Raw genomic sequence first — 16,660 nt, forward strand, 5'->3', positions numbered from 1 at the left:
CCCTCATTGCCCCGCAAAAAAAAAAAAAAAAGACAACTAGGAAATAGGTGCTATTATTACCCTCATTTTACAGATGAGAAAACAAGGTTGAGACAGAGCACACTAACCCAGTGTAGAGCCTCATCACCTCCCTCCTGGACTCTTGCAACAGGCTATTGGTTAGTGCTTTGCTTGAAGACCCTCCCCATTCTACTACATCCTACACTCAGCTGTCAATGGACCTTCTTTAACTTCAGGTCTGACCATGTGAACTCCCCATTCAATAAACTCCCTATTCCCTCCATGATTGAATAGAAAATCCTCTCTGGGGGCAGCTAGGTGGCGCAGTGGATAAAGCACCGGCCCTGGAGTCAGGAGGAACTGAGTTCAAGATCCGGCCTCAGACACTTAACACTTACTAGCTGTGTGACCCTGGGCAAGTCACTTAACCCCAATTGCCTCACCAAAAAAAAAAAAAAAAAAAAAGAGAAAATCCTCTCTGACTTCTAAGGTTCTTCATAACCTGCCCCCACCTTTCTAGTCTTCTCATGCCTTATTCTTCTCCATGAACTTTGCCATCCAATGACCTTGCCATTCCTGGGACATGGCCCTTCTGACTACAAGCTTTTGTCACTGGCTGACCCTCTTGGCTGGGACTCTCCCTCCTCATGTCCACCTCTCTGCTTCCCTGACTTCCTTCAAGTCTCTGCTAAAGTCGCACCTTTGGCAAAAGAAAAAGTCTTTCTGAGCCCTCCTTCCTCTTTGTGCCTTCCCTATGAGATGAACTCTCAGTTTAGGGGGCAGCTAGGTTGCTCAGTGGATAGAGCACTGGCCCTGAAGTTGGGAGGAGCTGAGAATCTTACCTCAGACACTTATTAGCTGTGTGACCCTGGGCAAGTCACTTAACCCCAATTGCCTTAAACATCCTGGGCCATCTCCAGTCTTCCTGATAACATATCATGCCACTGGACCACAGATGGCTCTGAAGAGAAAATGCAGTTGGTGACTCTGCACAGCCCTCCCTCACTTAAATCCAATTCACTGCAATTCATGTTCATCTGTCATGGTCCTCTTGAGGATAGAGGGACAAACAACACTGGTTTATCTCTTGTTCATGTTGTTTGCATGCTGTTCCTCATTATACTGTGAGCTCCTTGAGAGCAGGGATTCCACTACTTTCTTTGTATCCCCAGTGCTTAGCACATCTCCTTGCACATAGTAGGTGCTTAATAAAGTGCTGTTAGGTTGGGTCATTCACTCAGGATCACTTGAAGCGATTCTCATCTATTGTTATAATTCATCCTTTGTTCTCGAAGAGTATTGAGGAGTATGATGCAAATCCTTGTCTTACTAACTTCCCTACTCAGTGCCCTATTCCAAAAGCCCTACTTCTTTGAACAACCCTATGCCAAGAAAATGGGGGGATTTAGGCAGCAGAGAGGTTGAAAAAATGCGTTTGGTGGGGAGCAGAAAAAGGTTTCCCAGAATACTTTGGTAGCTGGTCCCTGACTCTTGTGGGAATCAATCATCAACAGACATGTTATTACTGCCTACTCTGTGCCAGGCAGGAGGGTGAGAGATTTACAGGAGGGAAGGTATGGGCCAGGCAAAATCCATTCTGAAGATTCAATTCTTCCCCAAATAAAAAAAAAAACACTCTAAGGAGTAATTTGAAAATTAAAAAAAAAAAAATGCAATTCACCTGATTTGAGAAAACATGTCTATTTCATGTCTATATGTCATCTGAATACTAATTTCACTGAGCTATAAAAACATGTTTTCGAGCTCTGGGCCCATAAAATAGTCAGTGAGATGCTTTCTGTGTCATTCTCTTTAATAACTCCAGTGGCCCCAAGGGAACTGAATACAGAGTCATAGAACCTTAAGAATTGTAGGAGATGCCAGAGGCCATCTGGTTCTACTGGGGGCCCCGGACAACAGCCCTCTATGACATTCTCTGACAAAGTGATCATCTAGCCTTTGCTTAAATGCCCCTGATGAGGGAAGTGGGGAGTATTTAGCCCTGGAGGAGAGAAATTCTAGCTCTGCTATTTGCTTCTTGTGTGAGCTTACACAAATTATTGGGCATTTCTGAGTTTCCTGGTTTCCTTGGCTGTGAATGATTAAAGATTATTTTCCTCTTCTTCCTAAGTCTTCAATTTGTACATTTAGAGCTGGAAGGGAGTTTAGAAGACATCTTGTCTAACTGCCTATCAAGGAAACTAGGCTTAGCTAGTCCAAAATGGCTCACCTAAGCTTACACAGGTTTGCAAGTAGCAGAGTGGGATTCCTCTTGTCCAGGCTGAACATCCACTAATTAGAAGAATGACAATCTCACAGCTAGAAGGGAGCTCCAAGTTCATCTGGTCCACACACACTTAACTGAGAATCCACTGGATAACGTTGCTAGCTGGCATTTTTGTCTGGAGATCAGAGGTCTGAAGTTGGCTTCCCGTGACATCAGTCAAGAGTTAAGGGAGAGAGGCAGCTAGGTGGTGCAGTGGATAAAGCACTGGCCCTGGATTCAGGAGTACCTGAGTTCAAATCCGGCCTCAGGCACTTGACACTTACTAGCTGTATGACCCTGGGCGAGTCACTTAACCCTCATTGCCCTGCAAAAAAAAAAAATGAACATCAAATATACAACAAAATTATTAGGTAAATTTCTTTTTCCTTCTCTACCCTGCCCTCTTGCCTATTGTTTTTATAGATTCTTATTGTTTTATGAATTTCTCTACAGGATCTTAGGCTTCAGAATAGCATTGCTCTAGAAGGTGGTTCATCTGGATACAGTGGCCCTCACTTGTCCCTTGGGTCTTCTGGGGCTCTGATGCTATTCTGGTAATGTCTGTCTAAAGGCTCATGCTGCCCCTCCTTGCAGCATTGTGTACTTGGCAATGTTTCGTCAAAGGCATCTTCCTGGCATAATAAATGATGAGAGGGTGTTTTTCCTTTATGGAGTTTTTTTTTTTATTGAGAATGTTTCATATTTACAACTCCAGGGGAACTCCGGCAGGCTACTCAGGCCTGTTCCTTCTAAGGAAACAAACATAAGCGACTGTTTTATGTGAGGGATGGGGAGGACGGGTGTGGGGCACACGTACATCACGGCTGGATTCCAGGACTATATTAAGTGAAATGTATGCATGTATCCATATGTTGGACAAACCCATTTGGGGAAGAAAAATAGGATATTCACAGTCCCAAGGGGCCTATGAAACATTACAATAATAGTTCTATATGAGGGCTAAGTAGAAGCAGCGGATAGAATGCTGGCCCTGGAGTCAGGAAGATTTGAATTCAAATCTGGTCTCAGAAACTGTAAACCTGGCCAAGTGACTTAATCCCGTTTGCCTCAGTTTCCTCATCTGTAAAATGTCAAACTACTCCAGGATCTCTGCTAAGAAAACCCCAAATGGGGTCGTGAAGAATTGGACATGAGTGAAAAATGACTGAACAACAACAGAGGAGTGTATAAAGAGGGGGGAAGATCAGGAAATGAAAGGGAACACACAATGATTAAATGTTTCTCGTGTGACAGGCACTGTGCTAAGCACTTGACTATATGTGATCAACCTAGAAAGATATGTGGAGCCCAGTTGTGAAGGGTTGGAATGAAGAAACACAGGAAATGACCAGATGAGGGAGGTTTAGAACTATAGCATTTCTGGGAAGGAGGCACAGGAATAGGTGCCACTGAGGGTCCCTTTTACTGGGAGATGGAACCCTGGTAAGGCCAATCAATCGTGAGTTCCTCAGGATCTTAGATTCTGAGTGAGGAGGAATAATTCAGAATCTTGGTCCTATACTATCATTTTATAAATGAGAAAACTGAGTGCCCAGTAAGATTATAAGCATTTTCCTCAAGGTAAGATGGATAGAAAAGGCAGACATGGGATTTGATTTCAGATCTCAGTCCAAATCCAGTTATGATATTCTCATGGTTCAATGCTACCTGGAAACACAGAGCACCATATCAAACAACTGAGAAATGTAAAAATGGAAGCTGATACCATATGGGATGAGTGATTCAATACTCCTTGGGTCAGCAGGGATTTAATACCCATAAAGTAGTGCTGGATGGGAAAATCCTGGTGATGGTTTCATAACATCTGCTGCAATATTCTTACACAAGGCATCTTAAGCTAGGGAGCTAGGGAGGCTGTGTGTAGGCAAATGATACATCAGGACACTGTGAGGGAGCTGCAGGAATCAATAGAAGCAATAAGTACAGCTAAGTGGCAGGCATGGTGGATAGAATGAGGGACTTGGAATCAGGAACACAAGTCCAAATCCTACTGGGTGACCCTGGCAAATCCCTTAATCTCTCTGTGTCTCAGTTTCTTCATCTGTCAAGTGGGATAATAATAGAAAATTCTTCTGAGGGCTGTTGTGAGGATCAAATGAGTTAGTAATTGTAACGTGCTTAGCATAGTGCCTGGCATATGGTTAAGTGCTATATAATGTTAGCTATCATCATCATCATTATTATAAGTGCTTTGCAAATTTTAAAAATGAAGAAAGGAAAATGCATTTATTAAGCACCTAGTATGGTGGTACAGTGGGTAGGACTGCTGGCCTGCACTCCGGAAGACTCATTTTTCTGAGTTAAAATCTGGCTTCAGACCACTTAACTAACTGTGTCCACCCTGGACAAGTTACTTAAGTCTGTTTGCCTCAGTTTCCTCATCTGTGAAGTTATTTGGAGGAGAAAATGACAAACCACTCCAGTATCTTTGCTAAGGAAAACCCCCATGGGATCACAAAGAGTCAGACATAACCAAAAAGACAGGACAACAAAAAAGCACCTACTATGTCAGGGGCACTGTATTATCTCATTTGATTTTCACAACAACCCAGGGGTAGAAGTTGCTAAGTGTCTGAGGAGTAGATTTGGTTGAACTTAGGTATTCCTGACTCCAGGTCTAGTACTCTCTTCACTGGGCCATCTATCTTATTCAGCTGAGAGCATGAGCATTTGACTATCATTCGGGTACAGGCAGTTAATGGAGTTAATCCATCAATATGACTTCTTCTCCCCTCAGTAGAGTCAGGATTAATGTTGATCAAACTTAGTTTCCTTTGGGTTGGTGGCTTCATTCAATTTAAGTCAACTATATAATCATTTATTTTATAAGAAAGATAAAATATAACCCCAATAGAATGTAAGCTTGTTGAGGGCAGGGATTATTTCAGTTTTTTATTCTCAATGCCTAGCACACTGCCTGGCACATAGTAGGTGTTTAATAAGCACTGGATTGATTCACTCAGTCAGTCAACAAGCATTTATTAAGCATGTTGTTGTTTAGTACTTTTTTGGTCCTGCCTACCTCTTGATGACCTCATTTGGGGTTTTCTTGGAAAAGATACTGGAATGGTTGGCCATTTTCTTTTCTGGCTCATTTTTGGTTTTGGTTTTTTGTTTTTGGTGGGGCAATGAGGGTTAAGTGACTTGCCCAAGGTCACACAGCTAGTAAGTGTCAAGTGTCTGAGGCCAGATTTGAACTCAGGTCCTCCTGAATTCAAGGCTGCCACTTTATCCACTGTGCCACCTAGCTGCCCCCTTTTCTGGCTCATTTTAAAGATGAGGAAACTGAGGCAGACAGGGCAAACAGATAGTGTGTGAGGCCAGAGTCTTCCTGACTCCAGGCCTAGCACTCTATCCCTGAGCCACCTAGCTGTCCATTTATGCCAGGCCCTGGGTTAGGGAGAGAGAAGAGAGAGAGAGAGAGAGAGAGAGAGAGAGAGAGAGAGAGAGAGAGAAAAGAAAGGAAGGAAAGAAGGAAAGGAAGAGGAAGTAGAAAGGGAAGGAAGGAAGGAGAGGAAGGGGTCCTTGCCCTCAGCAAGCTTACATTCTATTAGGCTAATTGATTATCAAGAACCTAGCGTAGTGTTCAGTAACTATGGCTAGATGGTGCTAAGATACAACAAAATCAGTTCCTGCCCTCAATGAGCCTACATTCTATAGTTCACTTAGTAATTTAAGTCTTTTGTGGAGATGCGCTTCATTTGAAAATTACAAAGCTCAGGGGTAAAAATATAAAGTCATTCACATGATCTTAGATCCAGAGCTGAAGAGACTCAAAGGACCATTTATTCAACCTTCATATTATATAGATGAGAACCCTGAAGGTCACAGAGGGGAAGGGATTTGCCTAAGCTTACACTGATGCTCCCCAGATGTACTTGTGCTCAGTTCCTTTAACTGTGGCTGCCTCAGTAATTAGAAATCTAATGTGACTCCTCAAAGTGGGGTTCCAGCTAACTGCTTCTTCTTTCACCTCTGCCCTTTGTCCGTTGTGTAATAAATTTATTTCCATTTATTTCCATTTACTTCCAAGGATTATTGAGGCAGCCAACTACAAAAGCCACTTGATAACAGCCACCAGCTACCTTATTTCTCTGAAGGTAGAACCACCACCAGTGCTATCCCAGAACTTGTCAGGATCACCTCTGATCACTATACGGCTCACACACACCCTGGTGAGTTTTATAACAACGTTCATTGTGTTGTCATCCTCTGTTTTGAGAATTGGTTTGTTTTTGCAGTTCCCAAAGTATTAATAACCTTTGGTTGTTTTTTTTCACAATGCCTGCCATGTTGTTACCTTTTGGTTTGGTTTATTTTTGTAAGTTCCAAAGTATTAATACTCTTTGGTTGTTTTTATAATAATGTCCGCCATGGATTTTACCCCATGGTTTGTTTTTGGAGGATATGGTTTGTTTTGCAATTTCCAAATATTAATTCTCTTTGGTTGTTGTTATTATTGTTGTTGTTGTTGTTGTTTTAAATAATGTCTGACATGTCGTCACCCTTTGGTTTGATTTATTTTTGTGATTCCCAAAGTGTTAACACTCTTTGGTTGTTGGTTTTTTTTTTTTTTTAAAAATATCTACCATGTTGTCATTCTGTGGTTTATTTTGAGGATATTAACTTTCTTTGGTTGTTGTTATTATTGTTGTTGTTGTTGTTTAGTGAGGCAATTGGGGTTAAGTGACTTTGCCCAGGTCACACAGCTAGTAAGTGTTAAGTGTCTGAGGCTGGATTTGAACTCAGGTACTCCTGACTCCAGAGCCGGTGCTCTATTCACTGTGCCACCTAGCTGCCCCATGTTGTTTTAAATAATGTCTGCCATGTTGTCAACCTCTGGTTTGTTTTGAGGATGAGTTTGCTTTTGCAATTCCTTAATTATTAATTCTCTTTGGTGGTGGTTGTTTTAAATAATGTCTGCCATGTTGTCACCCTTTGCTTTGATTTCTTTTTGTGATTCCCAAAGTATTAATACTCTTTGGTTGGTTTTTTACAATGTCTACTATGTTGTCATACTGTGGCTTATTTTGAGGATTGGTTTGTTTTTGCAATTCCCAAAGTATTAATACCCTTTGGTTGGTTTTTACCATGTCTGACATGCTGTTGCCTTTGGTTTGCTTTTGTAGTGCCCACAGTATTAATATCCTTTGATTTATTCTTGCAATGTCTATCATGTTGTCATCATTTGGTTTGTCTTGGGGATACCCACCATATTATTATCCCTTAGTTTCTTTTTTGTGATGCCTGAAATATCAATACCCTAAAGTTTGTTTTTGTGATGCTCACCATATTATTGCACTTTGGTTTGCTTTTATGATGATGACAATATTAATACATTCTGGTTTGTTTTGGGGATGCCCACCATTTTAGTAAACTTTGTTTTTATAACCCATAAATGTTAATAATTTTTAGTTTGTTTTGACTATGCCCACCATATTGTGTCCCTTTGGTTTGTTTTAGCGGTGCCTACTTGCCATCCTGTTTGGTTTTGTGATACCAAACATTTTGGTTTGTTTTTTTGTTATACTCTCCATGTTACAATCACTTTGACTTCTTTTTGCCACACCTGAATTATTGGCATATTTTTGGGACTCCCACCATGTTACTATGATTTGGTTTGCTGCAAATAATACCCTTTTGTTTGTTTTTGAAATGTCCTCCATTTTGTCACTCTGTTTTTTTTTTCTTTCTTTCTTTCTTTTTTTTGTTCAGGGCAATGAGGGTTAAGTGACTTACCCAGGGCCACACAGCTAGTAAGTGTCAAGTGTTATAGGCCGGATTTGAACTCAGGTCCTCCTGAATCCAGGGCCGGTGCTTTATCCATTGTACCACCTAGCTGTCCCTCTGGTTTGTTCTTGCATTTTGGAATGTCACAGTTTTCTGTGGGAACATGGGAAGAGTTTCTAAGATGATATTGGTGCTGGTGAAAATGAGCATCATCTTGTCATTAGTGGCCCCATATGAATGGCCTTATCTTTGTCCTCGAGTAAAAGTGATGCTCAGTTTGTGGTGGTTATTGGTCTGGTCACAGGGTTTCACTATTGAGCAGAAAGACCTTTGAGAAAAGATTGATGCTGCCTAATATGATCATGCTGCTCCTGTAAATGTTACTTGAAGTGATCATGAATGGACCTTTGGGGAAATAACACTGTTTGATTCTTAATTATCTTGTCTTATTGCCTCTGGCAAGGTAAAGCAATTTGTTTTGGCTGGAAAGAACAGAAATGAACAACTAGAATTATCCACTTCTGTGTTTAAGAATGCTTTGAGTGATAAGCTATTTGCTACAGTGCTATGTAATGTATTCTAGTTTGCTCTTGACCACTCAACAAGCAAGGAAGACCATTGTATTGGTTGTGTAGGTATATGGAAAAGAACTAATCTTAAAAATTAGATTTTACTGATATCTCTGGCCTTTACAACTACCCTTTTATCCTTCTCTTTATCCATTCCCCTTTGACAACCATTGCTTATAACAAAGAATTTTCTTAAAGAGAAAATATTAAATAAAACTAAACATACCTTGAAAAAAAATCTGGCATTCTATAAAATATTCCACATCTGTAGACCTCCCCTCACCCCCATCTCTGCAAAGAAGAAAGGAGAGGTATCATCTCACATTTCTTCTTTGGAACCAAGCTTGTTTGTTAACAATTTTTCAATATCCATTTTCAATTGTTTTGTGACTGTTCTTCTTAATATTTTCACTTAAGAAATAGGGTTTCTTGCTACTGTACTTTATAATGTCATGAAAGCATGGGATTTAGTCAGAGGACATGGTTCAAATCCCAACCTGCCACTTGCTGTCTTGGAGGCCTTGTGCAGGTCACCTTTTTGGGGCTTAGTCTCCTTTTCTGTAACGTGAAAGGTTAGATTAGCTGATCTCGAAGGTCCCATTTAGCTATAAATCTGTAATTAAGAATATGAACCAAAGAAATAGTAGGAAAGGGGGCAGCTAGGTGGCACAGTGGATAAAACGCTGACCTTGAATTCAGGAATACCTGAGTTCAAATCCAGCCTCAGACACTTACTAGCTGTGTGACCCTGGGCAAGTCACTTAACCCTCATTGCCCTGCAAAAAAAATAATAAATAATAAGAAATAGTAGGAAGCCTGACTATTCTTGACAATTTGAAAGGATGGAAATTAGGTGAAGAAACTATAAAAGGTAAAATGGAGCCATTATAGCATATTCTTTGGGATGTTGTTTGGATGCATTGTCTCTGAACTGTAGGAGTCTTCTTGCTTGAGAGAGGGCTGTTGGAATTTGTCATTTCTGACAAATAACAGGATAAGAATTTGGCTTAGGGCAGTAATGCATTTGTATCCCCAGCACATAGTAGGTGCTTCATATTTATTATTTTATTAATTAATATAAAATGATTAATTTGTTAATGTTGGATTGCATTGAATTGTTCAGCCTCCAGGAGTGTAAATCCCTTGAAATGTGCAGAACTACTTACAGAAAAGCCAGAATGCCTTCTCTGAGGCAGAGGGCCATCGTAAAAGTTGTGAGAGCACAAAGTTGGGCATTTTTTTTGGTGGCTCTTAAGGAAATTATAGAACAGAAATTCAAACATTGCAAGCCTGTAATCTAGAGGTATATAAAAGGAGGGAGGGGTTCTTTTTAAAGGCAGTGGAAACCTTACTCTGGGGATTTTGAGGTTGAACTTAGCCTAGTCAAGAGAAGAAAATAGTTGCCTGCCCCAGCCTATGATGAGGGAAACCCAGCTCCCAGTGGTCCTCAGCCTCAGCTATGATCACTAAAATGGGAAGAGAGAATAATCTCCTGATAGAAAGATGAAGAACAAAGAGCAAGACCTAGGAAACCAGGCAGTACTTTGGAATCCAATTTTTTTTTTTAACACCACAGAGAAGGATGCGAAGGCAGGGGAGAGCGTGTACAATTCACAGAAACCTGCTGACATCAAGTGTATCATCTGGGGGTGGGAGAGCTTGGGAGCCCTAGAGAGATGAGTTAACATGAGCTAAAAATGACCACCATATGGAGTTTCAGGCAGAGCAAAGACAGCTCTGCTTTGGCTCACACAAAGGTATTGGCGATGCTTGGAGTATTTGAGAAATGGGAAATGGGAAGTCAGTCTGATTTCCCATTACCTCTCTCCTGATTTCCCATTACCTCTCTCCCACTCTCCCAGTTCCAGCCAAATTGGCCTGCTTGAGGTACATGACATTCAATCTCCCACCTCTGGCACTTTTGCTTGTGTCCCCCATGCCTGGAATGTCTTTCCTTCTGGTACCCCTTGAAGCGTTGGCTCAGTTTCTCCATGTTCTACAGGATTCACCCAATTGTTAGTATTGTGCCAGCTACAACAAAAATATGTTGAACATATTCCACGCAGGTTTTGCTTGCCCATGTCTTATTAAATCCCCTTGGTAGAAGATGAGACCCTTGAGGATCAATCGATCCAGGATGCTCAACCCAACAACTAGTAGTTATTAAGCCCCATTACTTGAGAGGCACTTTGCTAGGGCAAGGGGCTATGTTGTTTTCATATTTGTATTTGCATCTGTGTCCCTCCTGCTGATCACAGTACCTTACACATAGATGCTTAGGATGCTTGTTTGTTGAATTTAATAGAGCCTAATTGAATACAAGCCAGAGGAGTAATGCCTTGTCAGCCAGTCAACTAACAAGCATTTATTAAACACCCAACAAGTGCCAAGTACTGGGCTAAGTGCTGGGGTTGCAAAAAGGGCAAAGAAACAGCCCGTGCTCTTAGGGAGCTCACAGTCTAATGGGGTAGGGAGACAAAGTACAAGCAACTATTTGCAGGGTTTGGGGCCACGATATAGGTATGGGATAAATTGGAGATAATCGATAGAAGGATGGCATATGCATTAAAGAGAATCAGGAAAGATTTCTTGTAAAAGAAAGATTTTAAATGAGACTTAAAAGAAGTCAGAGAAGGAAGGGGATGGAGATGAGATGGGAGAGCACTCCTAGCATGGAGGACAGTCATTGTCATGCATGGAGTTAGCAGAGGGGAGGGTCTTGATGGAAGAATCTCAAGGAGAGCAGTAGGAGGCTTGCTTGGTTGAAAGAACCTAGGTGGTAATCCTAGAGAATACTTGAGGAAGGGGAATATTATTTTCAAATATTTTAAGGTCCATCATGGAGAAAAGGGATTAGATTTATTCTGCTTGACTCAAGGGGTAGAACTAGAAGCAATGGGGAGAATTTTTAGGGAGGTAGATTTTTGACTCGCATCAGGAAAAACTTCCTAACGACTTTTCTTGTTGTCCAATCATGTCTGGGGTGTTCTTGGCAAAGATTTTCGAGTGGTTTGTCATTTCCTTCTCCAGCTCATTTTATAGATGAGGAAACTGAGGTAACACAGGGTTAAATGACTTGCCCAGAGTCATACATCTAGGAAGTGGCAGAGGGCTGGATTTGAACTCAGGTCTTCCTGACTCTAGCCCAGCACTCTATCCACTGTCCAGCCTAGGTGCTCAACACTAGAACCATCCAAAAGTGGAATGGGCTGACTCATGGTGAGTAGCAGGCTCCCCCTTGTTCGAGGTTGCCAAAACAAAGCTAGACAACCATATGTTCAAGGATAGAGGGGATTTGTGCCTAGGTATGGTTCATAATAGATGACTCCAAGGATTCCCTCTAATTTTGAGGGGCTATGGTTCCACAAATGGGGGAGAGCTATCAGCATTGTAAGCAGATAGCATGAGATTTCATGTAGACAAGCCCTAACAATGATCATCTGAAAGGAACATACTGGGTAAGAGTGAACATGACTTTTCTTAAAGGTGAGTGACTTGCTCAGTGTCACTAGCTAGTAAGTGTCTAAGGCAGGATTTGAACTCAGGTCTTCTAGACTCCAAGTCCAATGCTCTATCCAGATGTCTTCTAAAGTTCCTTCTAGCTCTAAGTCATTTAACCTCCTTGAGCCTCAGTTTACTTATTTGCAAAGTAAAGGGATTAGCTTAGATGGCTTCTGAGGTCACATTCACCTCTGGGTTTATGAGTCTGGGATTTCTATGAAGGCCTCAGACAGTCAAAATCCTCATGAATTTGGATGAATGTCTATTCTGTCTGATGGAGGCATGAGCATTTGGCAAAGTGGAGCCATGAATATGCTTAGCCCCGGCTCTCATCACATGCTGCTCCCTTTGCTAAGCACATCTGCGAAGGAGGCCCGGGAAAGGACCCGGTAAATCACAGCAGATGTCAAGAGGAACATGGAGGAACTGTAACTGTAGATTGTGCAAGAAAGAGGAGAGGGTTCATTCTTCCAGGGAGCCGAGTCATAGGACTAAGAAAGGAAACTTCATCGAGCCAGCATCATCTTAACAATAGCATCCAAAGATGAAATGCCCAATGGGTCCCCATGGAGGGGGGTGAATGGCTTAGAAATCAGCTTCCATGCAGGAGAGGGCATCATCTTAGAGGCCCACTTTTACAGGTAGAAAAGTCATTGATAGTCATGTTCTTAATGATTTCACAACATATACACATCACTATTACCATCGCCATAGATAGGTGATTTCTCCTTTATTTCATTGGGCTGCAAAGTTGGTCATTGGCATGATCCCAAGTGGGTCTGAGCTTGACTCCAAAGGGGAGACTTGCCTCAGGTCCCATAGCTGCTAAATGACCAAGCCAGGATTTGAATCTAGTTCTTCCAACTCCAGATTCACTGTTCTTTTCATGACCCCTTCATGTCTCCCCAGAGAAGAGGGCAGACCCCGGGGGAAGACTGAGTCATGGAGAAGTTCCTCCATGTTGGCCCCTCAGCCTGGCATTCCCCTTGAACCTTTCCCATGATCAGAAGTTACCCTGTTTGAGTCCCTCAGTTCTCTTCTCCCAAGCTAAGAATAGGTTAGGAAAACAGCCCATGGAGAGATGGTATGAGTTAGGGAGAAAGTATTGGCTCTGGTTCCATAGACCTGGGCTCAGACTTTCCCTCTGCTATTTATACCTTGGTCTTTTGTGTGTGTGTGTGTGTGTTTTGTTTTTTTGTTTGTTTGTTTGGTATTTTTTGGTGAGGCAATTGGGGTTAAGTGACTTGCCTAGGGTCACACAGCTAGTAAGTGTCAAGTGTCTGAGGCCGGATTTGAACTCAGGTCTTCCTGAATCCAGGGCCGGGACTCTATCCACTACTCCACCCAACTGCCCCTATACCTGGGTTTTTTTGCAAGACCTTTTGTCCTGTCCTGTCCGTCCTTCCTTCCTTCCTTCCTTCCTCTTTCTTTCTTCTTCTTTCTTTCTTTTCTTTCTTTCTTTCTTTTCTTTCTTTCTTTCTTTCTTTCTTTCTTTCTTGTCATTCTTTCTTTCTTTCATTCTTTCTTTCTTTCTTCTTCTTTCTTCTTTCTTTTCTTTCTTTCTTTTCTTTCTTTCTTTCTCTTTCTTTCTTTCTTTCTTTCTTTTCTTTCTTTCTTTCTTTCTAGCAGTTGTCTACATGACCTCCAAGGTCCTTTCTAGTGCTATGGCTATGGCTCTCTGTAATCTAGAGTGCCTGCTGTGAGATACAGGAAATAAAAAGAAGCAAGCCTTACCCTCTAAAAGTGTACATTCTACTGATTCTGTAAATCCACATTCCTCTGCTAAAACTTATGTAATTAAGCTGTTAATGAATGATAAAAGCTTAGTACACAAGCCCAGACAATACTTAATTTAATCTGGAGGACTCTGGCTTTCAGCCAAAGAAAGGAATCTTTAATGGTGGAATTTCCACTGCAGTGACAGGCTAATGGTGGGGTAGGTTTCCCACCCCCAAGTATATCTTGAAATATCTGAAAGTTCCTACCTACTTAACCTACTCAGAACTATGGTCCCATTTCTGAAGTGTGGTGAAGGTCAATTATGGACTTCTCTTTGCGGGACATTTCAGAAGCTGGTGAATCAGAACATTTTTCAAAATGAACCCTACCCACAATACCTAGGCGAAAATGTTTTCAATTATAAAGCTTACCCAGTCTTCAGAATGGTTAACATAGATTTAGAATTAGATAATAGATTTCAAGCTAGAATGGACCCTAGTGGTTATTGAGTATAGCTCCCATTTTACAGATAAGGAAACTGAGGCTGAGTGACTTTCCAAGATTCCAACTTAGGTTTTTTTCACTTCAAGTCCAGTGTGCTAGAAAATTGCGGCCTCCTTTTACATTATTCTATATGCTAACTACCCACAGTCTTTAGATTATTAAAAACAGAGAACCTCTTACATATCGTTTTGGAAACTAATCTGGGTCAGTTACTTGAAAAAAAAAAAGACAAAGCCAACACCAGCAAAGAATGAGATCAGTCCAACAGCATTTGTGGGTTTGCCTTTTGGCTTTGAACTAAAATTCCTTATTATAGATTCAATGTGATTTAGTGGGTGGGACACAAGGAGGGTGGGGGGGGGAGGGGGGCTGCTGGGCAGATTATGAGTTTGCTTTGGGTGGAGCCCAGCCTTGAAGATCTCTATGTGCAGAATTTCTCAAAACAGTTCAAACTGAGAATGAAGATTCAATGTGTCAGCAATTAAGAAAATATTTGGCAAATATGATTCAGTGCATCTCATACAGAGGACTGTGCTAGGGGATTGAAGGAGGCAAGAAGTTTAGATGAGATACGGTCCCTGCTTTTGTGGAGTTCACAGTCTGGCAAGAGAACAAGGCACAGACACATAGGATTTTAAAAGACAGTATTGGGAGCAGCTAGGTGGTGCAGTGGATAAAGCACTGGCCCTGGATTCAGGAAGACCTGAGTTAAAAAAATCTGGCCTCATACACTTGACACTTACTAGCTGTGTGACCCTGGGCAAGTCACTTAACCTTCATTGCCCTGCAAAAAAAAAAAAGACAGTATTATATAAAAGAGATGGTGTGGTATAGTGAGTAGTGGGCAGCTAGGTGGCACAGTGGATAGAGTTCTGGGCTTGGGATTGGGAAGACTCATCTTCATGAGTTCAAATCTGGCCTCAGATTCTTACTAGCTGTGTGAACCTGGGCAAGTCACTTAACCCTGTTTGCCTTAATTTCCACATCTATAAAATGAGCTGGAGAAGGAAATGGCAAACTACTCCAGTATCTTTGCCAAGGAAATGGGGTCATGAAGAGTTAGACATGACTGAAATGTGACTTTAAGTGTATAGAGAGCATCAGGAAGCTCTAGGTTCAAATCCTATATGTAGGTCAGCTTAGCACAGTGACTGGCACATGGTAGATGCTTAACAAATGTTTAATGATTCTTATCATTAGGCCTTGTCTAGGCTCTTGTGTGTAGTTCTGAACATCAGTTTAAGAATTACAAGAGTAAGTTGGAGTTCAGAGGAGAGCACCAAAGATGGTGGAAGCCTTCGAGTTCATGACATGTGAGAATCAGTTGAAAGAACTGAAGAAGTTTAGGCTGGAGAAGACTTAGGGGCGACAAAGATAGTTGACTTTAACCATCATAAGGATGTCATGTTCTTCTTGGCCCAAGAGAATGGAACCAGGAGGAATGGGAAGAAGTTACAGAAAGGCCAATCAATCAACCAATCAATCAATCAATGTGTTGACAATGAGAGGTTGTTGGAAGTGGAATACTTTGCTCTGAAAAGTGGCTGGTATTCCATCCTTGGAAGTCTTCAAGCAGGGTCTGGACAATCACTTGTTGAGTGTCTTAGAGGAAGGATCCTTTCCTAGATGGGTTGAGGTCTCATCAAACTCAAATTCTTTGACCTGCTAGCTGTATGACCATGGCAAGTCCCTTGACCTTCCAGGGGTCTCAGACTCAAAGTTAAAGGTGACATTCCAATCTGTATCAGTGAAGGATATTTCCTTGTAACTGTGACATCACCATTTTAGACACCGCTTTCCTCTCCCTCCAATCCATAGTAAGAGCACTAGAGAGAGCAAAGCCAAGAGTTATGTGAGGTCTTACTGAGAATGCTATTACTGACAAGGTTTATCTGGGAAGGTTTCATGGGGGAGGGAGTCCTTGAAATTGTAAAGAATAGGTAGCCACTCAACCAACCAAAAGAAAGAGGGAAGCATCACAGGTATTGGGAACACTGTGATCAAAGGCAAAGAGGTGGAGATGGCCAAATATGATCAAGGAATGCCTTTGTCTGGAATGTTGGGAAAGTAATATGGATTGGGACTGGAAAGAGGATGATGTTCTGTGATTTGCTTAAAGTCCACAAGACAGAGACAGAGCTAGCGTAGATCCCAAGTCTCTTTTGCACGCTGCCCCCCCCCCCCCCCGCACTAATATCTTCCCAGTCCACCAGCTTCCCAGACACAGTTCTCTCCTTGTTTCAGAACAGCTGGGGTAAGGCTGAAGTCAACCCATGCTAAAAAAATAACCCAGGAGAGGTTTCCAATAAAGAAGGTCCAACAAACTCTACTACAAAATGGAGCCAGGGTC

At 41.7% G+C, this 16,660-nt stretch overlaps 1 protein-coding gene across 1 annotated transcript in view; it reads left to right on the plus strand.

The window, feature by feature from the left end:
• ADGRD1 (adhesion G protein-coupled receptor D1) overlaps positions 1–16,660 on the plus strand; it is a 482,794-nt gene that overhangs the window by 76,659 nt on the left and 389,475 nt on the right. Inside the window, exon 13 of the mRNA XM_043977059.1 lies at positions 6,321–6,462. Coding sequence (XP_043832994.1) covers positions 6,321–6,462 — 142 coding nt within the window. The remainder of the gene's footprint in view (positions 1–6,320; positions 6,463–16,660) is intronic.

This window comes from Dromiciops gliroides, chromosome 1 (genome assembly GCF_019393635.1).
Source record: "Dromiciops gliroides isolate mDroGli1 chromosome 1, mDroGli1.pri, whole genome shotgun sequence".
Classification (NCBI taxonomy): domain Eukaryota; kingdom Metazoa; phylum Chordata; class Mammalia; order Microbiotheria; family Microbiotheriidae; genus Dromiciops; species Dromiciops gliroides.